At 40.1% G+C, this 27,673-nt stretch overlaps 1 protein-coding gene across 3 annotated transcripts; it reads left to right on the top strand.

Annotated features, from left to right (window-relative positions):
• On the top strand, positions 1–27,673 carry CDC42EP3 (CDC42 effector protein 3). Of its 3 annotated transcripts, none has more exons than XM_041404243.1 (2): positions 1–282; positions 25,581–27,673. In XM_041404243.1, exon 2 carries the CDS (start codon positions 25,847–25,849, stop codon positions 26,606–26,608), a length of 762 nt encoding a protein of 253 aa, XP_041260177.1. In that variant the 5' UTR covers positions 1–282; positions 25,581–25,846; the 3' UTR covers positions 26,609–27,673. The 3 variants fall into 3 exon arrangements, with proteins under 3 accessions (XP_041260177.1, XP_041260176.1, XP_041260178.1); XM_041404242.1 differs by lacking the exon at positions 1–282 and adding an exon at positions 612–796; XM_041404244.1 differs by lacking the exon at positions 1–282 and adding an exon at positions 17,812–17,942.

Below are 27,673 nucleotides of genomic sequence, written 5' to 3'. Positions count from 1 at the left end.
TCATTAAAGGGCTCTTGGCCGACGCTGAATGCTCCGCGCCCCGCGCAGCACCTCCGCGCCGCTGTCCCGCTCCGGCCCCGCCGCTGGGCGGGAGGAGACGCCCCTGCGCCTCGCCGGCTCTCGCAGTATTTGCCGGTTACCTGCAAATCGCAGACCGCCGAGTCCTGAAAGCCCGAGCCCTCTTTCACAACGCGTAAATAATGGAGGACAGGCAGGATGAATGAGCGCGGCGGGCGGAGAGCGGGCTGAGCCTCACCCCTGACGGGTCGGGGCGCCGAAGAGGTGAGGGGCAAGAGGGTTTGGGTGAAAAATCATTAGCTTTAAAGCACACCTCGGAGCTGACCGTGCTCGGGTGACACGGGGAAGGGGGGGTTGTCCATTCGAGGGCTCACCGGGACACTGCCAGGGTGTAGGGAGGGCCGCCCGGACTGTCCTCAACACCCCCACCCCCGCAAAACAGCTCAAAAGAAAAGGTGTGGGGGAAAACCCTTTATTGTTATTGTGGTTGTTCCCGGCCTCCCTGTTCGCCTCCCCGCCGGCGCTCCGCGGTGCCAGGATTTCCCTGCAGCCCGCCCTCCCCGCCCGCGGCGCCTCCTCCCCGCGGCAGCCGCTCGCCGCCCGCGGCCCCGCGCCGCGCCCCCGGCACACGGGGCGCCGCCCGCGCACTGACAGACGCTCGCAGGTGCCGCGCTCGGCCCGAGTCGCGGAGGGGCGGCCCCGCTGCCCTCCCGGCTCCGCACCGACGGGAGGGAGACAGCTCGGGAGGGAGGAGCGGCGCGGGAGCAGCGGCAGCGCCGTAAGTCGGGGAGCGAGGCGCGGAGCGGGAGGGCCGCCACCGCCGGGCTGCCGCTCCTGACCTGCGGAGCGGCGGCGGGGCCGCAGCGCGCACGCTCGGGGGGCTGGGAGGGAGGCTACGCGTTTCGGGGTAGCCAGAGAGAGTACCGATTAATGGGAGGTTCATGCCCGAGCTGTCGCTTAGAAAGACTCGGAGTGCTTCTCCATCACTGAAATTCCGAGCTGAAATTCGCCCCTGTATCGGCTTCAATTTCCATCCCAGTGTGTTTTGGCATACCTGATTTTATGTCCTTGCCTTGGAGGCAGAAGGCATACCCAGCCTACGCCCCCCCGAAACAGGCTGCGCTCCTTTTTGTGCGGTGTGTTCCCTTGCGCCGCGCCTTCCTGCGCGGGGCTGAGAATAACCGTGCGCTTGAGTGCGCTGCTCCCTGCCCGGCTGGGGCTGGACCGAGGGCAAGTCAGTACCCGGTGTGATGCTGGTTGTCAAGCTAAGAGTTCAGGTTGGGCTGCTGATGAAGAAATGCGGGCTGTAGAATAATAGAAAGGACTTGATTTATTTTCAGTTGAAATTTAAAAGAGACCAAAATAGAGGAAGCAATTAGTTTAGGACTTGCGTCACTGTAGATTGTTGCTATGTTTTAAAAATAGGAAGAAGGCTTATTATGAAATGTTTAATGTAACAAATACGATCTTGATCTCTTACTTTCCTTTGCAAAATATCGGGGGGGGGGGGGTGTGAAGGCAAGAACTCATGCATAGACCATTAATTTCAGTTATATATAGGTTGTAAGGATGTAACATTGTTCAGGAGAATGTAGATGAAAAAAATCAGAAGGTTTAAGGTATGAAAATCTAAAGCTGAACAATTCTCTAGATACACACTGCCAGAAATCTTATAATCCATGTGCCGTGGCTCAGATGTTTAGAGGAATGACAGAGATACCAAAAAAGGCATCATGATACTCAGCGCAATTCTAGAAGCAGCATTTTCTCGTTCCCTACAGAAAAGGAAAGCACATTTCTGGAAACAAGAAGTGACAGATGTGGCATGTTGGCAGCTGGCTAAACATAAAAGCATGTATCAGCAGGTGATTTCTGTTGCAAGGATTTATTTTTAAAGTGTCTTGTACTGAAAGGCTTCAGTCTGTTTTAGCATTAGCAGTGAGATTTACTTGCACTCCGTGATGTGTTACAAATAGTCTTCAGCAGAAACATTCAGAGAAGCAAGAGAAATCTCCTATGTTGGAGGCACTCCTTGCTTTGAACATTTGTTTTGCATTACAGCATGCGAAGGAGAGGAACTGAGCAGGTTCTTTGGTCGGTGGTTTAGTATGGAAGGGAGTGATTTTTCCTGGCCTCAGCATAAGCCAGCGGTATCTGGGAAGGAAACAATAGGGCCTATCTTCTCCTTAGATTAAAGGTAATCACAGTTACTGTTGTCTGGGGAGCACCTTGTACATCCACAGAAGTAAAAGCCAGGCTGCAGAAACCACCTCTGCCCCTCTTCTGTGATTGGTAAAGCCAGCCTGAATCACCAGGAGGTGGCCTGGGTGAGTTTTAGAAAAGAAAGAGATGAATATCACCTAAGAGGCAGCCCAGAGCCACTCTTTCCCTGAGGCAGCAGCAGCGTGGGTCTGCACCATCCCTGTTTGACTGCTGTGGCTACATGTCACATTGACTTGAAAGAGGCATCTAAAACTGTTCCAAACCACTTGTATCAGCTTTACAGTAACCAACAAAAGCCACAGTTCATGGCAGAACATGCTTTGCTCTCAGCTTTTCATAATTAGGGAGGCTGCTTTGGTTTATAGTCTTCTGACCTAGACAGCTTCTTCTAGAAGAAATTCTGGTCCTCTGCCCAAGTTTTGACAAATAGTTAGGGGAAGAAAAGGGAACTTGCATATTAAAAAATTTCTTTCTGCCATGCAGAATTTGCTGTCAGGTTCTTCTTTACTTCTTGCCAGTGAGACCATGTGTGTCCCAGGGGCTTAGCAATGCTGTCTGGCCAGTTCTTCATCTTCTTCCTCACCCTGGTTAACAGAATTGCTGTGGATCAGGTCACCTGTTGCCTGTTTGGCCTTTCATATTGATGTAAAACACCACAGGCTTTCACCCTCCTCCATGCAAATTTTACTTTTTGGAAACAAACAAAACGACCTATTTTTTTTTCCCCTCTTATGATCATGTCAGGGTAAATATATTTTCTCGATCTGAACCATCTCATGGAGGACTCTCCTTCCCCCAGTGGTAAAACTGAACTTATTGGGTGGTCTGTACCTAAAAGCCATGGTATCTCCATGAGTGCAGTGCTTATAGGGAAGGCAGTTGGCTGAAGGTGTTGTTTGTTTGTGTGATAGCAAGGTGAATTTCCCTAATAACCTGAAGTCTGAGCTAAAATGAGGATGTGGGAAGAATTGTGTTCGGCTGTTGGGTAGAGGACTGTTTTTAAATGGTTTCCTCTCACTGAGAAGCAGACGGGTTTGTAGGCAGTGAAAGCAGCTCGGGGGTGCTAAGGGATGTGTCTGGGTGGAGCAGTGAGAACAAAGTCCTGGCTCTTCTGCCGAGTTCAGAACATCCTTTGTGAAGTGTGGAGCAGGATGGCAGAATAAGGTGCAACTACTCATGGGCTCAAGTAAAGCTCATGCTGAAGAAGAGACACACTTCTAGTGCCATGTTAAAATAAGAAAGATTTCTGGTTGACACATTCATGCAGATGAACACTACTTTCAATATTTTACAGTGTTCTGTATTTGCACTCATAATTGACATTCCTGTTGTTATTGAGCAGTGATGTTGATCCAGCATGGTGACTGCTGGGAAGGTGAGTCTGATGGGAGCAGCTGGAACTGGCTGACAAGACTAACTTCCTCATAGTTCAAGGGTTAAATCAAGACCCAGTAAAGCCTCAGGAAGCACACTGCCAAGATAAAATGGGATGATTACAAGAGGACAAAGTTGGCTAGGGTGACAAGATGTATTTATACCTTTACTCAGTTTCATTGATATTTGTGGAATAAATAGTCAAGTATAGAAACAAATATTTGTCTTATGGTTTTACCACTAGTCAAGTCTACAAGAGCACAGTTAGTCAATAATCGTTGTAAGCAACTGTAAGATTATTCTTTTGAGAGGCTAGAGAACTGCTGAATGTATTTTACTCCTTTTTGTGTTTTTGTCTTTTAAAGAGGAAGGGTAAGCCATTTGCAGGCCATTTACAGGCCGAGCCTACAGCCAAGTAGCACTTTTAGTGCCTGAAACTCTGAATATGTGAGAGTCGTTTTTAAATGCTCATATTAGATTGTATCGGCATGATCTTAGTAGCTTTTATTGCAAGACCACTTTACTGAAAAGTATTTTTAGCACAAGTAATTTGAATTACAGTTATTCTTATCTTTGAAATTAGCGAGTGTTGCAATACTGTTAAAACTTGATGACCTAGTATCTCATGAATGCCAGGGAGCCACATTAAGGTTTTCAACCCCCACTGTGTGTGGTAAAGCAACAACATACAACTTAACTATGTAAATGTTGTGTTCATGCTGTTTTTACTTGCACGGAATAATAGAGAAAAGCTCACCAAATCTGATATACTGCTTTGATTTCTATCATAAAGGTCAACGGGGAGCATGTTAGATAAGAAATTAAATGGACTGATACTGTGAGTTTTTGTACTGGGTCTCATTCTGAACGAGCTGAGTGAACGTTTCTATGATTACATATAAACAGCAGCTGACCTTCTGCAGAGATACAAGAGCTGATGACAAGCTGAGACTAGGTTTGACTTGCTTAATCAGGTCTGCGAGCTTGTTTAGGTACATTTACATAGCAATTAATTTTTTTTCAGTCATCTGTAAGAACTTTCTAAAAATAAATACTACTTCATATCTTTGCTTGGAAGATCTAAAATGTAGGGCTTGGTGTATTTTTTTTCTTATCCCTTTGAAATACCAGGTGTTTCAAGTCCATTTTTCTCTGTTTTGCTGTAGAAACTTTATATGTATCTGAGGATTTGTGTTGTGCCTAAAACAAAGGAAACAGGTGTTGAGTCTTCATTCCAAATGTGGGGTTTTTTGCTTTATGAATATTAGGCACTAGCATAAAAATAGTAAATAAAAGCAAACTGTTAGTCTGAAAGTCCTTTTTTTCCCTCCCTGCTAAGAAATCTATACAGTATAACATTCAAGTCAAGCAAACCCAAAACTCTAAAGCCTGTTTTCCTGGTAAAAGCAAGTATCCACAAGTTGGCAAAAGCCTGTAGAAAATGGTGATACACAAGTGCATTAAGTCACTTATGGTCAATATAGCACAATGGTGATGTATAAGTGCATTAAGGTCATATTACTTTTCATAGCCCTCTTGCCTTGTGTAGTATGTGGGATGAATTAGGTGAGACATAGCAAAAAAATAAGATCTGTTTGAAATTCTGGGCTAAAGCTGAAGCCCCTGCTCTGTCATAGTTGTTTTGGGTGGTGCAGATGATGAAGGAATCAAATAATGATTCCACAAATAATATAATCTTGGGATTTCTAACTTTGTGTTCTTTGGGTTTGTAACCTTAGTGCTCTACATATGATATTTCTAATTATGGGGTTCATAATTCTCAGTGATACTCTGCTAGGAGGATCAAAGCTGCTTTGCTGCTACCATAGTCAGCATCTCTGAAGCCTTTCTGCAGAGAGGTTGTGAAACCAGCTCCCTAGCCAGCAGAGCTCTCAGTCACCATCTTCAGCAGGAGAAATCCTAATCCCTGAAAGAGTATGAATAATAGATCTTAATGAAGAAGAAGCTATGGATCTTATTGCTTTGATAAATACTTTCTCTGTTTCTCCTCTTCCAGTAAAGCTCCTTAAGCTCTTTATAAGAAGGTGATATTCTCAAACTGTGTGAGTAGGTCAGTTCCTGTGTAGTAGACAGGTTTTTTTGTGGGGGTGTTTTTTCTAGTACTTGAGTGATGCACTAGTACCAAGTGATGTACAGGAATATAATGCTGGTATTGCTGGGGACTATTGCTCCATATTTATTTTCTTCCACTTTTTTGTTTATTTTTCTCATATTTCCTTTATATTCTTAAGAAATATATGACAGCACTTATGAACTCTTCTCATTCAGAAAGCTTTTAAATTCTACCCAAAAAAATCAATACTTCAGTAATTTCAAACCTTAAAAATCATTTGTGATGCCAGAACAATTTTTTAAATGTTCTTTGTTCTAATACTTCCTAAATCTAACCTTTTAAATTTTATCCATCAGGATATTTTGATCAGAAATAAGTTCTATTCTTTATTCTTTGTTATGTGTACCTCCAGTCCTACGTAAGTAAAGCCTGAATTGTGTATATTTACATACATCTTTATCACAAAGGCCTACATATCTTTTAGAAACCTCTAACTTTACTTTTTCAACTCAGTTAATATGGTTCAGTGCATATTTTGATTTAGTTAAATTCTGTTTATTTGTGAAATTGGGTAAATTAGATCTGAAACTGAAGCACAGATAGACTAGTCTAAGGTGTGGTGGACTTTTGGTGGATGTCCAAGGTGAATGTTTTGGTTTGTTTTTTCTTTCCCCTTTGTTGTGTTGAAGATGCACACCATAAATATCTTATCTTCATTGTGACAGGATCTTTTTAAGGCACTCTTGCCGCTGCTTTTAATGAAATTCTACAGGTGAATGGCCATCAATATTATTTTTTTGTATTTATTTGTGGATTATTTGATAAACTGTCTTTTGGGAACTAAAATAATGTTTCAGTTTCGTTAAAATTTGTTTCCAGATGATGGTTAGATCAGTATTCTCATGTTCAGATTTCAAATGATAGCCTAATCAGTTGAAATTTTATGAGGTCCATCCATGTCATTTGAAGCATTAATGTGACTCCTTGGTTTTTTGAAAGTACATGTTTCTGTAACCAGAAAGAATAAAAACAAAAGTATCCTTGAAACTGTAAGTTGCACATGCCACAGTGAGGGTGTAGTGAAAAGAAGGTGCAGGTTCTGCCTTTCGTAATGCCATGTAAAGGCCAGCCATGCCATTTCTCCCCAGCATTGTGGTCCTTGCAAAGGCATTTTTCTTTGGCTTTTCCATGCTTGGTCTCTGTTCGTCTGGAGGATGGTTTGTGGCTTTGGTGTTTCCCTTTGAAGGATACATTCATTGCTCATTGGGGTTAACCCAATTTAAGGAGGGTTTGAACAGTAGGAGAAATACATTGTGAGTGAAAGAGGGACAAGGAAGGAGTAGTGCCATTAATTGTCCTGCATGTCAGGTGCAGCTCAGTGTTGCTGCTCTGGATACCATAGATTACTGCTCTGGATCAAGTGTAAGTGTAGGCTGTTCTTTGCTTGCTCCTACCTCCTGTAGCAGATGACCTTGGAATAATAACCATGGTTCATAAGAGGGCAAGATGTAATGCATCTGGGGGTCTCTCCTGTTTGATTGTTTGAAAACCAGATGGGAATACAGAAGTGAAGAATGGAGTAGCATGTCCATGCATAGGCTGTATATATGGCATACAGGATTGTACTTTGCTTCAGTCCAAACAGTTGGAGTGGAAAGGTGAAATAGGAGGAAGGTGATGTTCACAGCAGCTACAATCCTACACAGCCCCAAAAGAAACAACAGCTGGAGAACTGTCTTCTGTGAGATTTTGTTGCTGTCATTTTATGTGTGTGTAATTCTTAATATACTGGATACCTGGTTTGTGGTTAGGGGTGTGATGCTGCAGTAATACAAATTTGTAGTAATTCACACTGCTCAGTGTGGTCATCCTGCCTAGAAGGCAGGGGTAGCATCTAGTCAGTTTGATGAAAGACTTAAATGAAAAGGTTTGCTCATTACTGTTAGCATTTCTGCTTGACTTGTTTCTTATTATTAACATGCAAAATAATCAGTGGCACGCAGAAGTCCTCAAGACTGAATAGAAAATCTGTTGTTAGGAACAAAGATAGTGAACTGAGTGGACCAGTAATTTGTATGGCTGCTGCTCTGTTTTGCATGTCCCTCCTCACTTGCTTGCTGTGATTTTGGTGGAAAGAGAAGCTGTATTTCTTCTGGTTTTCTTTTCATGTACCTTCAGGCAGTACAAATACCCATCTCGGCCTCTGGAGTCTTTCAGATAAGATCCCCTGAGGTCAACAGCAAGGATAACAAAGTAATCCATTTGATAGCAGTGGACTGTACAGCTCTCTTAAAAATGCATACTTCTGGTCCCAAAGAAAAAAAAGTTAGAATAGCAAGAGTCCAAGAAAGCTATTAATCTGTAGGAACTCCTAAAGGAATTTGTGAGGACAGAAATGAAACCTGCCTCTCCAAATGGAAGTGCTGAATAATCATACAATTTATGCTGTGGACAGTTATCACATTTTTGTCTGAGAATTAATTTCACTGTTAGTTGCAGTAGTTATTTTGCCTTGAGAGTACATCCATGCCTCTACCTTGGCAGAGAAATAAAAATTAGAAAGAAGGTATTTTGTGGCATGGTATAACATTTTGATTACTGGGAGATGTTCTGACAGCTGTATAGGAGGAAATGACAGAATTGTTATCTAATGAAGCAACAGCAGAGAAATGGGAAGTTTTTGACATTGCCTTTGGTATGAACAGTGTATCCATTCAAGTGTACGTCTTTAAGTATATCCAAATAATCTCTGAAAATACAAATACATAATCTGCATGTAACTGAAAAATCTGCAAGGAAAGAAGCAGGCTTCAATGGCCAAATGAACAGTATAAACATGCAAATTACTCCTGTTGCTAAATTCCAACCAATTTTCCTGCATCAAGCCTGTGGAAATGTCTTTGTTCCTTGCATCTGTGAATAAACCTTAATCCTTTCCCCACATCCACTGTCCTCCATCTCCTGCTTCCACATCCCTGGTTTTTATGCAGGTGTTCCATCACTGATCAGGATTTGGGTTGATGGCTATTCCTGCCAACTGAGTTGTTTGTGGGGATGGAGCGATATAAGCATGAGGGCTGATATTTTCAATAGAGTGGATTTCAGAAATTCTAGGTGTCAGACACTAAAGCTACTGAATCTTGTAAAAAATTATACACTTTAACACCTTGACATTGTCTGTCCTGGTAATGGAGAATGACAGGAAAAGACACATTTAAAACTAGAGAAGTGCCAGAGCCTGTTAGCAATGTTGTGGATTTTGATGGTTTGTGTATCCATAGGAGTAAAGGACATTATGGTACAGCTGGGGAGTAGAATTAGATAGTTTTGTTTTATCTCATTAGAGAAACAGTTTAAAAACTGGTTAAAATTCTCCCACCTCCTCCTAGTCCTCCCAATAAACAAACACATACAGATGGCTGCAGAAGAGGATAGAAAATGTTGAATGGCAGTGTCAGATATTGATAAACAACTCTGAAAATAAGCCTTAAAATGGAAGCTTTAAAGACAGCTGAAATGTAGGTGGATGTGTTAAAAAGGCATCATCTGAGAAATTGTGTGCATTCTTTCTGTAATAAAAGTGCTATTTGCAGAAGTAGGAGCAGCTGTCTGTGTGTGTGCATGTACATTTAAGATCCATGGCTGAAATGGTACCAGATGATTTTTCAGGTGCTCTGATCCAGTGTGTTCTTTCAATCCATCTGCTGAGGTAGCTGGCGGTAGTTATTGGGCTTTCCGAATTTCCAAGTTTGTAGTTTTGGGATAAGTATCGTGAAAGTACAAATATGGTCCCAAAGTCAAGTTTTGCTGTAGTAATAATACATAGGAGATGTGACTTGAAAAGAAGTCACAATTGTATTTTCAAATTCAAGAACTGTGTCAGTTTTTTTGAGTAAAAGTGAATGAAGCCATGTACAATTTTTTTTTTTTAACTGTGCTTTTCTTCAAAACTGAGTATCTGTAGTTGGACATGGATTCCACTTTTCTTCAAAACTGAGTATCTGTAGTTGGACATGGATTCCACTTGGTGGTGGATCTTAGATACCCCTTTTGGACAGTTGTACTTTAAAATGTTAATTTTTATTGTTTGTTTTGAAGAGGCTAAGTTGCTGTGAAATGGGTGCCCTTCTGGTTGCACAGTGTCAAAGAAAGAACAGCTTTTAAAGCTTGCGGATCTCAGACTGTTCACGTCGATCTGATGGGACAGAATTTATTTGGTACTCCATGCGGGATTTGAAGTAGTGCCCAACACAGAGACCTCCTTCTTCTTTTCTTTCTATTTTTTACTGAAAGATGAGAACTTTCCAAACACAACAGTTTTGATGAGAGGTCTATCTTGATAACTTCCAGGGGATTTGCCCTTTCAACCCTCACAATCATCTTGATGGCCAAAGAAACACAATCTTTGGGCAAAAAAGCTCTAAAAATTTATTGTGGCTTTACTGAGATAAAAATACTTTTCCAAATACTTAATTCTTAAGAGAAATGCCATGAAATTAGGGGAATATACTGTTCATATATTGAATGATAAAAGTCAGACCAGACCACTGGGAACTTGTCTTATGACAAGCTGTAGGCCTTTCCTGAATTGTTACCCAGTTTTGTGTCAGTATGACTTCTGGCTCTGCCTGAATTGCTTGAATTAGACAATAGTAATTTCTTTAAAAAATCAAACAAAAAAATTAACAAATATTCAAATAACAGGGAATCTACCATAAACCTGAAAAATTGTTCTTACTGTTCCAAAAATGTATGTTTTCCTTTGTACTTGATTTGACTAGCTGCAGTCTAGCAAACTGAAGCTAAATAGTTGGACTTCACGATCTTAAAGGTCTTTACAACCTTTCTATGCTTCTATGAAATGTAAGTGATAGTGTCAGTCTTGTGGCTTTGCTGGAACTTTCTTTTGTTTCATTATATCCTCTTGGAATTGTGGCTACAGGATCTGGACATGGTGATGGCCAAATACAAAATTACTGGACCTCTCAGTGCTCTCTCATGCAGCAGGGAATTGCACTAGCCTCTTATGACTACAGCTCAAGAGGATGAGGTTCAGCCTGGTTAACTCTTCTGACTTCTTATTTCTTCCTTCATGAAACTGTGGCCTTTGTGATTTAGTCTTCCATTTTAATCTTGAGTGCATGACTTGGGCTGCTGTTAAAACTCAGGTGGCTTGCTGGTGTTCAGATGCCAGCTTGAGGTGGTTTAACCTGGAAGGTAACTGAACAGCACACAGCTGCTTGCACACTCCTTCCCCACCCAGAGGGATTTGAAGAGAATTGGGGGAAAAATAAGGTAAAATTCATAGGCTGGGATAAAGACAGCTTAATAGGACAGAAAAGGAAGGGATAATCATAAAAGAAGTAGAATATACAAAACAAGGGGTGCACAGTGCAATTGCTCACCACCTGCTGACCAATGCCCAGCCGATTCCTGAGCAGTGGCCTATGACCACCTTTTCCCATAGTTTGTATACTGGCCATGATACCATGTGCTATGGGACATCCCTTTGGACAGTGGGGGTCAGCTGTCCTGGCCATGTCACCTCTCAGCTTCTCCCCAGCCTGCTCACTGCTGCGGTGGGGTGGGGGGAGAAGCTGAAAAGCCAATGACGCTGTGTAAACACTGCTTAGCAACATCCAAGCCATCAGTGTGTTATCAACATTACTCTCACCCTAAATCTAAAACACAGCATAACACTCTACCAGCTACCAGGATAAAAATTAACTCTAGTCCAGCTGAAATCAGGACACAGTTGATCAAGGCCACTCTATCCCTCAATTTCATTATCTACCTGTTGATTTTTCCCCATGATTCTAGTCTTCCAGTGCAGATCATTTTAGGATAGTCCTTGAACGGAAATGCATCAATTGAAGGCAAAGAGTTTAAAGAGCACTCTCTGGTAATGCAGGCTGCAAGTCCTGCTGAGCAAAAAGCTCACACAACTCCAAATGCCCACAGAAAAAAAGCTACAATTTTTCTTTGTTTCATTAGTCTGACTTGGGAGTGGCACTACCTTTTAGGGCCTGCAAATGGAGAGACTCTCCTGTGAAGTCAGGCGTGTTAAGCTGCTGTGTAGGAATTCATAGGTGATCTGAGATTCCGTGACAGGGAAAAAAAAATATTTGTGATTTTCAGTGGATGTACTGGGCTAAAAGAAGAGCTGTATATATTGCAAGTTGTCCTTCCATTGCAGATGTACCAGTTTTGTATCTTGTAATGTATTTGGTAAAGCAAGAGTTTTTATTCTGATCTGGTTTGCAGTATAGCCTCCAATAATTATACTGATTCAATTACTCTTGAAAGAGAAAAGATGTAAACTAGTGACTCAAAGAGTTATTGTACTTGTTTTTAAAGCTGTCAGCAAAGTGTTTGACCCAGGACCAAATGGCAATTTGCAGGTATGTAGGAAATTACAGAATTTCAGTGGAAAGCTCAAGAAAAATATTTTGGTGTCTGATAAAACAAGTGAAAAAATTTTCTGTGTCTTCTGCATAAGAAAGATAATTAGCAAGATGTATTAAGGAAGTTTTATTATTTATTAGCCTTAATCAAGTTCTAAAACAGCATTTAGTTTGTCTGTTGGATAATAAGTCACTGCATAATAGTCTAAATGCAAGTCAGATTAAGAGTCTCTGGACTTTTCAGGTATTCACAATTTTTTGTTTTTAAAGTTGAGGTTTTGGTTTAAGATGTAATGCTCTTTCAGCCTCTTGGCACCCTGGGTGAAATTGCCTGGCTTGTTTCAGCCAGTTTGAAACACTCACTTTGGGAGGTGTGAACTCAATCAGAGCCATTAATCTGGGAACCTGGTGACTATAAAAAGTTAACTGTTTTCCTGCAAGCTGCTAATGTGTTGTACTTGGAGAGTTGTAGTTTACTGACTAGGTGCAGGTGTTTTTTTTTGTTTTGTTTTGTTTTCATTGTTGTTTGCACCTTTTTCCTTTTCTCATGCTAAATTGTCTCTTCCCATTTTTGTCTTCTCAAGTGAATGGGTTATTCCTGGGTCTTACCAGGAACAGCAAAAGTTTAACAGCAGTATCTGTGGCTGGATTTTTGTTTAAGAAGATATATATTTAATTTGAATTATTGTAGGATTGACCCCTTTTAGTGCTGTGTTCTGAGAGAACAAACAAAACAACAACAAATTCCCATTTTACTCAAGGATGTGGTTTAACTTAGGAAGCCTTATGACTATAGCAATAGAGGTGTTGCTGAACTACTTTTTACATTGGTCTTAGTAGCTGTTGGTGAACTATTGAATTCTTTCCTGCAGTAAGGATTTCCTTGGGCTCCAAAGAAGAAGCCCAGGTATGCTGCCCACTACTTCTGCAGCCAGAAGGAGCATGCCTCTGAATCCAGATTAGCAGGCATGTACAGAGGGAAAGAAGGAATGCCACTTAGGTGATATCTTCCTTTTAGAAGTTACTGTGCATGTCTTGCTGGGGCTGTTTCAGTCTTTCGGTTATGGTATTTCTCTTCCTTCCCAAGGGAGCTATATCCAGAGGGTCTATGGAACAGGCCCTACATTATCCAGTATTTTCTTCTGGTCTAGTACTGAAGCAGCAACACTGAGACATTGATGCCCTCTTAAACTTCTTGAGTATAGTGTCTCTGCTGTTGTGTAATTCAGGGAGTTATAGTTTATTCCTTGCCTGTGTTTCCACAGATGGTATCTCTGTTAAAAGAACCGTATGAACAAGAGAAGAGAGGCCCACACTGTGCCTTAAATAAATGCAATCCTAATGCATTGTTACACTATTATATGTTGTGGGGTTTTTTTGCTGGGTATGGTTTGGATTTGCACTAAGGACAAGGAAATTGACCTCAGTTTCTCTTCCTTTGCCTACAGTAAGAAAATCAGAAATACCTGTCCACTTATTTAGGTGGCTTGGTTTCTGACCATCTTTACATTGTTTTGTTTCCTCAGTTGGTCTTGTGGTATTTCTTTTGTTGTTGTTGTGTTTTATTTTGCTTCATTTCCCTTTCCCCCCAGCAGAAGTTTTTGTCAGCATTGTAGCTGTGTGCCCTGGACTCTAAAATGTGTCGTCTTTTCTTAAATTTTTGAAGAATGGTAAACCACACTAAGCAACGTAGTGCTCCTCCCATGGCTTGAATTTTGACTCCCTGGAGCTTACAAGAACCATTAGAAATTTGCTTTAAATAGCCTGCAGTAAGGTAGCATTTCATCTTACCTACTTATTAGAGGATTAAGTAAATAAATATGCCCTTTACATGGGAAAGTAGGGCCCAGAATCATGTTCTTTTATTTTTCTGCCTACACACCACTGCTTTCCATACCAGATGTATGAATTGGTACATGAAGGACTTGCAGCATGTGGTATCAGCTTGTTCTTGGTCAATACCGAGGTGCATCCATGCCCAAAGGGATTGCTACACCTCATTTCTGTGCTGCTAGAGTTGTATGAACAAGATGAACAGAGCTTTAACAGTCCAGCAACAAGTGTTACAATGCAATATAAAGCCTTGGTATATGTGTGTGTGCTCTGTTTCAGAACCAGCTTCTCTCAACTCTGAAGTAATTACTGCAACCTGGATAAAGTACAGGCTCAGTACACTTAGCTGGTATTGGTTTAGTCAGACCTAAACATAGCTTTTGCCTTGTGCAACATTTTGCTACTCTCACCTGTTGCCCCCTTGTCCTCTGTTTAATGTGAGGGGCAGAAGGGTGAGATTACTAAATGGTGAGCTGAGGCATTACTAAAAAGACAGTTGTTAAATTTGGGTTGAATTTGGCTGTTAGACACCTGGTATAGGTCTCCTCAGTATCCTGAGAGTGAAATGCTACTGCTGATCTGTCTTAAATCTATCGACAGTGGTTTTGACAATGGATTATGTATGTAATGGTCAACTTCAGTATCTCTCTCCCCTTTGATATCCCTTGTTGGAAGTACTGTAAGGAACACAGTAACTGGTGCTGAGGAGCATGTTTAACACTTACTTGGCATTTGTAAAGGAGTGAAAGGGACCTGCAAATGTAGGCTCGTAGCTCTGCTTTTGAGGTAGGAGGGAGGGAAAGGAGCTGTCTGGTTGACTTGATGATCTTAAAGGTCTTTTCCAACCCGAATGATTCTGTGATTCTATCTGGCCTGTGAGGGCTGCAGAGAGGTGCAGCTGGGTGTTGGCATGTGTTACCTAATGTCTAGCCTAGTTTCTGTTGAAATATCTGATTAATTTTGGGATTTTCATTAATGTGGGTTTTGAAACAAATTAGCTGTGACCAAGGTCCCAACAAGGATCTGAAATCTGTTTTCTGCTGAAGAAGTCTTTATACAAATGAACAGTAATTTGCATCATTAAGCACCCGCTTCACTCGGGATGCTCAACAGGGGAACATTGAGACCTAAGTTGCCTCATGCAGTGCTTTTCTTATAAGGTGGGAGACATTTAAGCCCAATTTGTGCTTTGTCCCATTTGTATATTCTTTTACAGCCTTTTTGGGGAGGTGGTAGTTTTACGGCAGTCGGAGGTCAGTGTGATCCTCTCCAACAGGTCCTTGCGTCTGGCCTTTCTTTAGATACTAACTAGCAATCCTCCCAAGGATTTACAGGGTTTCAGAGGTGTGTGAGAGGGTTGGTTCGGGTGCGAGAAATCGTCATAAAAGTTGTAACTTGTTTCTCGCAACAAAGGCAAGTTGTTTTGGTTGGTGTTACGCCACTGTGTTTGTCAGTGTCGATTTATGTCAGGCTTTAAATAGGATGCTCTGCAATGAGTTTGTTTTCTGCTAGTATGTAATCCTTTCAGGCCAGCTAACATTAACGAGCGGCAGCATTGCTGTGGCTGGCTTTCTTTTGATCATGCACAGCCCTAGTCAGGAAATGGGTGAGGAGCGTGAGTCATGATTACATTACCCTAATGTGACTGCCCACTAGAAGTTTTCTTTTTACCGCCAATATGCCTTCCCTTGACACTACTTCTGAAAACAAAACGTCCATTTTGGAGCACTTTGAAATATTGACCTTTGAACAGGGAGATTTATGTTCTCTTGCAGTCCCGAGGCAAAGCTCTAAGCAGGAGCCCCTATGGAGAGCAGAGAAAAACCAATGTCTGCAAAATGCTTTTCCAGAAGTTTGCAAAGACAGGACTTGACTTGCAGTACACCGGGTCTGCTTGGGTTCACTGGATACAACATGCTTCCCTGAGCCATTTACTGATCCTCTCATGTTGCCTGCACGTGCAAGCTTGAAGTCCAGTCTGTACGAGGGCTGTCATCTCAGTCACCATTTGGCTTAAGCTCTGTCTTAGGTCTGTACTTATCTTTTGAAATATGGTTACAATAATGGGAAGATAAGTGCTGAGTGCTGGCTGATGTAAACCCTGAGTGTTGAGAAGGTGGCTTTAGTGGGATTTGAGACAACAGTATTTTGGACAGTTTAATTAAATATGTGGGATTTAGAGTTTGAAAGAAATATCAGCTGCTAGTCAGTAAACTTGCTTTAGCACCGAATTGCCATTGTGCACTCTGAATATTCAGACAGTACGCCTCTTTACAAGTGCTGAGTATATTAATTTCTTTCAAATTAGACTCATTTGCTCTGACCAGTTTTAAGAGCAGTATGTGAAATACGACTATTGGCACAAAGTGTGAATTCACCCTGATATTACTGGATATATTCCAGAAAAAAAAAGAAGTCTGATCAGTTGAGCACAAAGCAACACAAGGTATGATAACCAAATGTCTTGGGAGGAAGTGGGGACCCCTTCCCTGCTGCCCAGTGTGGTGCATCCCGGTCCGCTGGGGCATGTTGCAGGTGTCACTGACATGCAGCAGAGCAGCACCAGAATATGACATGTCTTCCAGTTGTCACTTATTCTTCCAGATTCTTACCTCTGCTCAAATGGTGCCTTCAAATAGTGGAGTTGTTTTGTTAGAAGTAGAGTATAAACTCACTGTGAAGATGTAATTTCTGGGTTTTCCCTTTTGTTTCATATGGGTGATAAACCTTAACTGTACTAACAGTATACTTGAAACGGAACATAGATAACAAAATTTTAGAAGGCCTATTTACTCTGTGATTTCAGCCCCATTTTTTAAAGAGGGCATGAGTTGGACCAAAAAAGTAATTCAGTGAGGATTTTTTTAATCTGTTGAAGCATTTCCTTTCTTCCATCTACCCCAACGCCATCAATTTTGCTCTCATCTTAATGACCATTCAACTCTCTGAAGGAGGCAGAGCTGCAACAGAGCACAAGATTCATCCTTCTTCTGTGTAATAAAAAAATAAGTCCTGTGCAACTTGAGATTTTTCTGTATCTATATATCTTTACCTCATTGTTAGTCTTTGCTTATAGAGGGCTCTCTGGCTTTCAAGTTTGTTTTAAAACTAGTTTATCAGCCACTTAAAGATGGCCAATACTTATTTAAACACTCTGAAAAATGAATAATAGAACTGGTGATTGTGATATGCCTATGTCACTTGTGTGTTTCAAGGAGATGATAAGGAGTATTTGACTTAGAGATGAAGCATATTTGAGAATTGAAGGTCAGGAGTTCATGGCAGGGTTTTGTGGGTTTGGTGGTTGGGGTTTTTTTTTTCTTGAAACCTTGCAGTATCCTTATATTTTAGCTTGCCTTTTGTCAGTAGCTAGCAATTACGGAAATTTTAAACTAAGGGTCTTTTCCAAAATTCGTATGAATATATTAAATAAAGTTAGAAAAACTTAATTTCGGTATGACAGCAGTCTTGGGAACCCTAAGACAGAAACAAGTGAAGCTACAAAGCCTTTTTTGCATCAGGAGTGCATAAAGTCTAGATGTAATTCCATGGACATTTTTCCTTGCAGAAGAGATGGTTAAGGATTGCCCAGCCCTTCTGCCACAAATCCTTGCTTTCTAAGAGTGATGTCTCAAGAGATAGCTTAGCTATTGAAGAGACATTTTACAGCAGAGAGTAGCAGTCTCACGCCAAGCCTTGTGATTTTAGACCCCTTTCCTAGTTAGTTTTCACCTTGTTGTGTGCTGAACTGGCCTGTAAGGGGTCAAGTGTGTGCACACAGTATGGGGGAAGGAGAGAATGCCTTTCTGACAGCAAGTTATATTGGGCTCGAACTCTTGAAGCTCTGCCATCGGGCAGCTGCAGCTGTTGCTAAGCCTGTCCTGTAAACTGAGTCAGTGGAGAGAACTGCGGCTGTGACCAGTTTGAAGTGTGACTTGTAGGTCCGTCTGCCTGCGAGGGGTACAAGGAACTGCCTGCAGAGCCAGGAACCAGCAAGGAGGAGTGAGGAATCCAAGGTGGGAACTTTTTAAACCGGCTTTGAAAGCAGAGTTGGGCTAAGGAACTACACCCTCTGTGTCAAAAAAGAAAGCCATCTGTGCTAACCTGCTCAGAATCACAAAGGGTGTGGAGTGTGGATTCCTAATCCACTTAAATTGATCTGAGTGCTGACTGACATCACAGGGGACAGTTGAGATTTCAACCAGAGCAGCAAATTTGCCAGGCTTTTAGGTGGCACATCGGCTCAGGTTGTAGGGGTTCTTTTTTGTCCCATTTCGTGTTTTTCCCCATGGCTGAAGAGAACCGATGGACAGGTTTTTAAGCCTGTCCTTCTTGTGGCTTATGAGTTTATGGTACCCAGCTCTTTGCTCATCTGATGTGTGACTTTGTAGGAGGAGATGTGTGACTGTGCTTCAGCGTGCAGTCTGTTTGATGTAGCATAACCTCACATTGGCTGGCTGCGTTATTAACGTGCTGTGCTGCACCTTGTACTGACATGCACCTCTGCCTAAATCTGCACGGGCTTGCGCTCATCCAGTTTTTGAAGCCAATGAACTATATGGTGTTAAATGTATGTGTGAATGTACCGGCCAACAAAGCTAAGGAGAAGGTAGTAAAGAGAGACCTGTTTCAATCCATGAAGCTGAACAACAGAATACGATGAACTCATAAAATCCCTGTCTCTGGAGAAGACGAGAAAAGAAAAGAAGGGTTTTGTTGTTCTAGAAAAGATGCTAATTTTTCAAAGCTAAAAGCAAGCTGTGATTCAAACCTGTTTAAAGGTAAAAAAATTGCTTGATAAAATAGAGTGAGTTATTTAAAGTATTCTAGTGAGTGGTCATAAGCACTGTTGCAAAAACAGATTGTGTAAGGCATTTATTTTCTTATTGCATCACAAACAGATTTAAAAACTGTTAGTCCTCTGCAGTGTTAACAAAGCATGTATTAAAAACATTTAGAATCTCAGAGTAAGTGTGAAAAGTAAGTCAGCATCAAAGAGGGATGTATTTCTACTGATAGAGTGCAGAGGTCTATTTATACAGTATGGGTTGCATAGGAAAAGTAAGTCAGCATCAAAGAGGGATGTATTTCTACTGATAGAGTGAAGATCTATTTATACAGTATGGGTTGCATACTATTTTTATGAGCATCTTCCAAATAAGCACAAAATTGTTGTAGTACAAATTTGCAGGTGATGGATATTGGTGGAGAAGTATATTGGTGAGGGAGATGGAGAAAGCTCAACTGATTTATGGATTCACAGCTTGAGTACATTGAAATAAAATGTTTCTCTCTTTCGGAACTATGGCGTTGTGTTTTATCCTATAGAATGTAAATCCAGTTTATTTACTGGAGAATGATAATTTGGAAAGCTTTTTAGCTTTCCTCCCGCCAAGAAAAGGAGTAGAGTTTACTGGACAAACAGTGTAACTTGAACACTACCACTGGCTGTGCTGCCAAAATTTGTTGCTTAAATTGATGTATTTGTATATTGATCCTAAAAAAAATCAAATGGAAATGCCCACTCTGAACAAATAAAAGGCAAGGATAACAAATTCTACTTTTTCCAGTATGGTTTATTCTGCTTGGAGAACTTGTTTTTGTTATACCAGCACAAGAATTCTTAAATGGTTTGTAATATAATTCTACCCTGTAAATACAGGAAAATTTCTGTTGTAAGAGAGTGAGAATAAGAGCAGAAGTATGATCTTGTTTATAAACAAGGCAGTGGTGATGGGAAGAAAGAAGTGATTTTTATCTTCATGTATGCTGTTAGGGAGAATTATATTGTCACTAATTCCGATCTGCTTGGAAAACAATGTTAAAAATTGGAGGTGGTTCAAACGAGAGAGTGAGAGAGATACCAGAAGGCTTTTAAAATTATTCCCCCACTATCACCACATGAGGAATTCCCTCTGTTCACTTTGTTCAAAAAGGATGACTGAGAAACAACTTGGTTAGTGTTCAAGTACCTTAACAAGGATGAAGGTTTCTGGTTGATAAAGGGCATTTGTAATCTCAGACTGCTAAAGAACAAAATAATAACTGGAGATTGAGGCCAGTTGCTCATATTAGACCTCATTTTTTTTTCTTCCCCCCCAAACCAGGTTTGCTCTCCTTTGTTTCTTTTTCTTACAAGCTAAAATAAAAACTCTTAGATTAATTACTTTGTTCATTTCCATATAATATACAAGTACTTTAATGATTTAAAATTAGTTGAAAGTGTTCCCTGGTTTGGTTAACATGATTTACACGAGGTCAGTCTCTTTGAGAGAGTGTGAAGCAGGGTGGCAAGAGTTAAAGGAATCAACAAAAATTAAAAATCAATAACTCCTTTTTCATTTGCTTGTGAATCCAGGTTTTAGGGAGGGGGGGAAAAACAGGAAAGTGCTGGAGAAATGGAAGATACCTGGAGGGAAAGACACTCTATGCAGCCTGTCCCTTCTGTGCTTACGTTTAGTGGCAATTAATGCTTCTTCAAGAGGACAACTCACAGCTGGTGTACTATTTGTCTTTGATTTATGTGGGAAAAAAGTTTTATAGCGAGGGAAGTCAAAATACATCCTTACATGATTTTTTGCCTTTCAAATTTTTTTTTTAATTTTTAAAATTTCTCCATAGCTAGAATAGATAAAATAATGTATTCTATTAATCAGGACCCAATTTAATAATTTACTCTATTAATTGGAACAGGGAACACTTTAGGTGTATATTCTCTGATAACTGACCTCTGTGAAGTAAAGTAATGAATGTAGTCTGCATGTATGGGGAAATTTAAGAGAAGGGTGGACAAACACCTTCACAGCTAGCACATGGCATCTCTGTCTTTTCAGGGCAATGTAGAAATGAATCAACTGCCCCTTAGAGTCAGGTTCTCTCTTGACTTGTGTTTCTGTAGCTGTGGGAGTGATTTGGGATTTTTTTTCCTTCATTTTCTAAATAGTGTAGGTGACAGCACAATGAAATTGGTAAGACTTGATCCAGGAGATCAGTTGAGTGCAGTTGAAAATTAGTTGAAGTGTGTTTACCCTGATTGTTTTTTTATAAAGTAATTGGATCTGTAACATTAATCAGGAAGTTGCCAATTCTCTGATGAAAGGAGAAGCAAACGATACAGGGACTTCTAAAATGATCAAGGGAAGTTGACTTAATACAGATGAATTCAAAGGCTGTGCCTCTTATAAACGATGTAAATTTAGATAAACAGGCTGGAGGGAGAAGTGTTAGCACCTGATACGGTTTAAGCTACTTAGAAGGTAGTGGCTTTATAAGTGGAGAGCTGGTGGCATGGTCTAGAAGTGGACAGACGAGAGTGGCCTCTCGTCTTCAGAGTCTGGTGGTTGATAAGGACACCTGAGTCCCCAGAAACACGAGAGGTAATTTCTGTGGTGCATCATCTGATGTTTTTCACTAGCATTCAGAAACTATGACTGCATGACTTAAGGCCCCTGTTATAAAACCAATAAAAATGTGTTTTACACTTGATGGTGTTTCAGACATAGTGAAAGTAAAAGCATTGACCAGGATGTTCTTATGAGTTTGTTTGTACTGCTGAAAGGTACTGATTGCTAAAACCTAAAATGAAGCCCTAAAGTCTAATTCTTCTATGCTTGCAGCTACTTCATCATGTAGAAAAGTTGCAGCTGCGTGTTGCATAGTTTATGTCTGCCTTTTGCTGTGTTACTGTGCTTTCATTTGGATATTTAGATAATGTACAGACTCAATTTTCTCTTACTGACTTGCTCCACAAGGTAATTAAATTATATTTTAAATTATGCTTTGGAAAGGCCTTTCTCTGAGCTTCATGTGCTTCTAGTCCACGATGCGTAAAGGCAGAGCCTTTGCAAGGGATTGCCCTGTAGAAAGCCCAGAGGCTTCCCTGCACACACAGTTGCTTCTGGCTCTGCTCTGTAGAAATGTGGTTTTCTTTCTCTAATTTTTTTGCTAAAGGATCTAGGTCTCTTGGGATGTGTGCACAAGTAAAAGTTCTCACCTTGACCCTTATTTGTCTCTGGCTTTGTAAGTTTAGCAGTTGAGATATTTGCTGATAGTCTGTCTTTTTAAAATGGACTGTGGAATAAGCTAAGGCATCCATGGAAAACTTTGAGCTGTGTGGAAGGTGATGATTGCTGAGTGGACAGAAGGCGGATTGAGAAGCACCTCTAAAAATATTAGTCTCTGTTACCAAGCAAAATACTTATATGAGAGTGTGAAGTGATAGGAATGAAAATGAGCAAGCACTACTGCCAAACTAAAACTTTAATTTTCACTGGGCTGAAATTCCTCTGGTTTGGCTCATGCTTGGTTCTTGTTAGGGTAGGGTATATCTTTTCAACTGGAATGAAAACTCTTTCATGTTGTTTTTCTCTTAAATTAAGGTCTTCCACTGTAGGCTGGCAGTCCAGGATTGCAGGCTTCTGGTTTACTGGTAATTTCTCATTCAGCTTTCCAATTTAGCTATACAATCATTTAGTTACTGAGCTGAAATTAGTCAAAACAAGAGACTCTTCTAACAGTAAGATCAGAAAAAGATCTCATTTAAAGACAAGGAGAAATTTATTGTGTATCTTGACATATCAAGATTGCATTGTGTTGTGTCCCTTCTCTTAGCCCATGTGCACTTGAGATTCCATTAAATCTTGAGTGCAGGGATTGTGTTAAGACTCTTGTGAAAATTTTGTGGACTAGTTTTTTTGTCTTCTAGGATTTGAGCTGGAGGCTTAGTCTTGTTAGGTTTTTTCATTTGCTTAATTTTGATTTATATATTTTTTTCTAATTAAAGGAACTACTAGATATGTATATGTGTGTGTATGTATGTATGCTATATGTTAAATATTGATATGGGTTCTTCCTTATTTAACTGTAAATTAAGTATGAATAAAAATAGTATTGTAGACTTAGTATTTCAGATTTATTTGTTTGAAGTAGCTAAAAATCTGCACTCCTTTAGGCAGTAGTTGGCAAAGAGGATAGGTATGCAGAAACAAAATACAATTGCTCTGAAGCTATGTTATGTTGTACATGGAAGGCCTGTCCTTTGAGAAGGGAGCCCTTTTGTTTAAAAGATGTAGTTTGCAGATTTCCAATACAGTGGGTACTGAAATCTGCAGTAAGAGTAGCCTTTGTTTTCAGCAGAGAAAATGGTGCTTGCACTAAGCATGTAATTGTGAAATTTCTTCTCTTCAAATGTAAAGCCTCTTGCACTGGCCAAATGGAAGGCAAGGCCTTCACAATTAAAGGGACTGCTATAAAGAGAAGGTTTATAATTCTTGATAGTGGACTCTCCTGCAGCATCATCTCAGGTAGAGTGGTTTTACACTGCCCCTTACTGGGGCTGTCTCGTAGTGCAAGAACTAAAGGAGATTTGGATATCCAAAAGTTTGTACTGCTTTCAGAGTTTCTGTATTTTTTTTCCCGCTGAGCGATGAGCTAAATAAAATATAGTGCTTTTCTTGTATGTCAAAATGGCATATTTATACTAGGAGTTATTTTATATTTTTTTTTTAGTATTTCCTGATGTTCAGATGTTTCATTGTGTCCTTCAGGTTTTTTTTTAAACCGCCTTGTGGAATTTGATTATAATGGTTTTTGATACAGATCCTAAGTAGTGGAAGCCATGAAAGCTTTGAATGAACTACCATTTGTCTTTAATTTTTAAACTAGTGACCAACAGGCATGACTTTGGACTACATTATCATTATATTGTCATTCATTCAAATTAAAAGACCTTAAAGAATGAGAAATTAAAATCAGAGACAATTTGGCCTGTTATTTCTAGGAAGTGAGATAGAGCTGAGTCCACTAGATAACTGTAAATCAACCTCGCCATTCATCTTTGTTTGATAATAGTCTTCTCTGTAGAGTTGAGGACATTTTGTTTGGTTAAATGGGTTGCTTGGGCAGAGTGATAAACAGGGGGAAACAATACAGTGAATTTTAGACTTTAAAATTGCAAGGTTGATTTGACTAATCAGTTCTGTTCCCATTGCAGGTGGCACATGCAGAGATCTTATTTAGGAGTTACTTTGTATCTTGCAGTATTGTCATGGAGTAATGTGAATCTCCTAGTATATTGTAGATACTAATGAATTACTATTGTTGTGTAGAAGGAAGCTTTGAAGTGCTTTTAATTGATTGATGCAATCAGTTGTACTTTCAAAATTGATGTTAAAAGTATAAAATGCCCTCATAAATTATTGAACTTATTTTGTATTTCAACTTTAACCTGTTTACTTCTGATATGTTTTGTGGTGGAGGGCTCTTCAACATTATCAAATTGCAGTAGATATCTGGTGGGAATCAAAAAACTAAAGCACTGACCTGGCTAGACTCCCAGTTTCTCTTGTGATGCAGAGTTAAGTACCCAACTGTAGGAAATAATTACTGTGGTTAAACGATTTGTTAAAATGCTTAAATGCTTCTTGACATCCTGAGTGTGTAGCCATACAGTGCTAAGTTTCAAACCTGGTGATTCGTACTGGGCTTAGTTTGGTGAAGGAAAAGCCCTGTCGGGGCATAAGTAAAAGGCAGCAAAAGTAGCCCATGTTACAGCCAGCTTCCCTCCTCTTATGGTATAGAGCAGTCCTGTTGTGTAAAAGCTGTAATGTCCTTTACACAGTGGGAGTGGTGGTGGACAAAGGGTGACGGATTTGTAGCTGAGTATTCTAATGAGAGTGGGCAATCTGTGGTGCATGGACTTAATAGAAGAATGTATAAAAATGTCTAGGAAAAAAATACATTAATTCTGAGAGTGTCCAAGGGTTAGGAACTGATGCTATAACGAAGAAGTATGCCATTAAAATATTTAAAAAGTGGTTTTCAATAGCTTTTTGACTTAATAGCCCATTAGCCCTTGTTAGCTGTATCAGGCCTTTCAAAGACCACATTCTAGTAGGACAACATGGTTTGCAAAGACTGTTAAGACTGGTTGCACAGAGCAACTCTAAATCACTGTGGCCTCATGGTCTGCATAATCATGAGATAATCTATAACTAATTGCTGTGAAGAATTCATGTAGCCTAAAGAATATAGTCACAAGAATCAGTCTCCTCTAAAGCATGTGAGTTTGGATGTTCCTAACAAATTGTAAAGACCTGGAAGAGCTCTTTTTTCTAGTTCCTAGAACTATCTGTTTAAATGGGCACAATTACTGGAAACGTTACAATTTGTGAGCGTCCCAGCACTAATTGGAAGTATCTGAATGCTAATCTGATTATCCAGTTATCTAAGTCAAGGGAGTCTACTCCATATCCAAAAGTTTTCTGAATGACTGTCAGTCCTCCTGGATCGACCAAAAACTTAATGTTTTTTAATGTTATAAATGTGTTTTTGCATGTGCTCTTAAATGTCAGCATTTTGAATGCCATAATAAGGAGAAGAAAGATTAAGATAATGATATTTATCAAATGAATTGTGCTCAGCAACTGTGTCTAAAAAGTCTGACTTCTAAAAAAGCTATGGAGTCAGAGAAAGGTTAGGTGGCCCTTGTTAATCTGAACTCTTTTATCCTGCCTAATGAAGGGAAGCAACATCATAAAGCTAATCTGCAGGCTGGAACTGTCAGTACCATTACTAATTTTGGGGTTTGGTAAAAACAAGATTGAATGAACCATGAAAAATAAATTAATGATAACCTGATTTTGTATCCCATGCAGGTTTTCGCAAGCTGAGGAATTAACAGGGCATTTGGTTGGTACCTGACCCCAAAACCTGTGCTCTACCTTGTGAAGAGCTGATGTGGGAGACATCTACCTTCACAGTTCTCTGTATCAGAAGAATAAGCCTTTGTGTGCAAGAGTGGTTCAAGATGACGATGTAAATTGCTAACACTGAAGGTCTCCTGAGAACAACTGGCTTTGTAAGAGGCTTCTCCTTCCCTAACCATTTTTTTTAACTACTTCTCTCAGAAACTACAAGCAAGATGCCAGCCAAGACACCCATCTATCTGAAAGCTGCTAACAATAAGAAAGGGAAGAAATTCAAACTAAGGGATATCTTATCTCCTGATATGATCAGTCCTCCACTTGGAGATTTTCGTCATACCATACACATTGGAAAAGAGGGACAGCATGATGTTTTTGGAGACATCTCGTTTTTGCAGGGCAACTATGAGCTGTTGCCTGGAAATGAAGGTGAAACCAGAGTTAGCCAGTCTGGTATCCACAATGAATTCTTAAGGGCAAACAGCACTTCTGAATCCATGTTTACAGAAACTCCATCACCAGTGCTCAAAAATGCTATTTCCCTTCCTGCCATTGGGGGTTCTCAAGCCCTTACATTGCCTTTATTGTCACCAGTGACATTTAATTCAAAGCAAGAATCCATCAGGTCATCCAGAAATCCGAGGCTTAGCTGTGAGCCAGTAATAGAAGAAAAACTGCAGGAGAAAGGTAAAGAGATGGAGGATGAAGAAACATACAAAGATGACATATGGGAGCAAAATGGTTCTTCCTCACATTTTACTAACGGCAGCGACAGTCACTCATCCAGCTTTTCTGAACGATGCACTGATTGGCAAACAGTTGATTTACTGGATGACAGTCGGCTTTCCTGTGAACTAACCAAGACTAAGTCTGAAGAATCCCTTTCAGATCTTGCAGGCTCTCTTCTCTCATTACAACTTGACTTGGGGCCCTCACTTTTGGATGAGGTCCTCAATGTAATGGACAAGAATAAATCTTAGAACTGGTACTCCCTTGCTTCTTTATAAGTGATTCACTTAAAAACAAACAAAAGACCACAGTTCAAAAGCAGATGCTAAAAAATCAGCTGTATTTGCAGTTGTATGATGAGTTTTCTAAAAATATTCTTAAAATACTATTTTTTTACCTATTGTTTTTCATGATTTTTATTACACTAAATTCTCATATCAGAAAGGTAAATTTTAATAATCAGTTTCAGCAAATATGAAATGTTTTAAGTACCAGTATTAATGATCAGAAACTTAAGAAACCGCATTTGAGGATGATACTGATTGTGACATTTGCTTACTTCACTTCTACAGGCTTCTGAATATGTGAGAATCTCTTAATGTCAGAAAGGAGACTGATAGTAATTATTCACTTTTATAAATTATTACAATATCACTTTACATGTAGGCCTCTTTCTAGAACCTTGTGTTTGAGGGCTTTATAGTGTTTTTCTTCATTTTCCATAGTACCATTTCTGTTATAAATTCACCATAAGTACTTTCTTGGTCTTATACTACCACTCTGAATTCAGATGTGAGCAGTTTGAAGGCTTTTTCGGCTTGAATACCTGGTCCAGATTCTCAGCTGTTTTAAATGAGTATGCGCAAATTTACACAAGTTGAGGCTTGGGCCTGACATTGTATATGAAATGTTATGTTGTAAACAGGTGACACATGCAAGATATTATGGTTAAATTATTTTAAAAGTTGAAATATATTTTCTGTGTGCATATTGGCTTTTTTATTGCAGAGCCTACACATACAGTATCTCATGAAAATACTTGCTTGGCATTATTGGTGCTCTTCTGAAAACTGTATATTTGTGTGTTTGAAGAGAAATATGTATTAATAGTCCTTGCTTTTTTCTTCATTTATTTCCACAACATGCTTAAACTTGCAACTGGTTATTTTACTTTTTGAAGAAGGCACTGGTTATTCACAATGCTAGTGATGTGTGCAGCAGCAGCCAATGTTTGCAAAATGTGGATCTGTCAATACAGTACCTACATGGATTGCATAAATACCTTGTGCAATACAATAAAAACCCCTTTAAATTGG

Source organism: Onychostruthus taczanowskii, unplaced genomic scaffold (genome assembly GCF_017590055.1).
Source record: "Onychostruthus taczanowskii isolate IOZ18803 unplaced genomic scaffold, ASM1759005v1 scaffold21, whole genome shotgun sequence".
Lineage (NCBI taxonomy): Eukaryota > Metazoa > Chordata > Aves > Passeriformes > Passeridae > Onychostruthus > Onychostruthus taczanowskii.
Note: the sequence above shows the minus strand (reverse complement) of the source record. Positions and strands in the feature narration are given on the sequence as shown.

Bases quoted from the DNA above. Each gene is read 5' to 3' on its own strand.
- CDC42EP3 (XM_041404243.1), top strand. From the start codon at position 25,847: ATGCCAGCCAAGACACCCATCTATCTGAAAGCTGCTAACAATAAGAAA.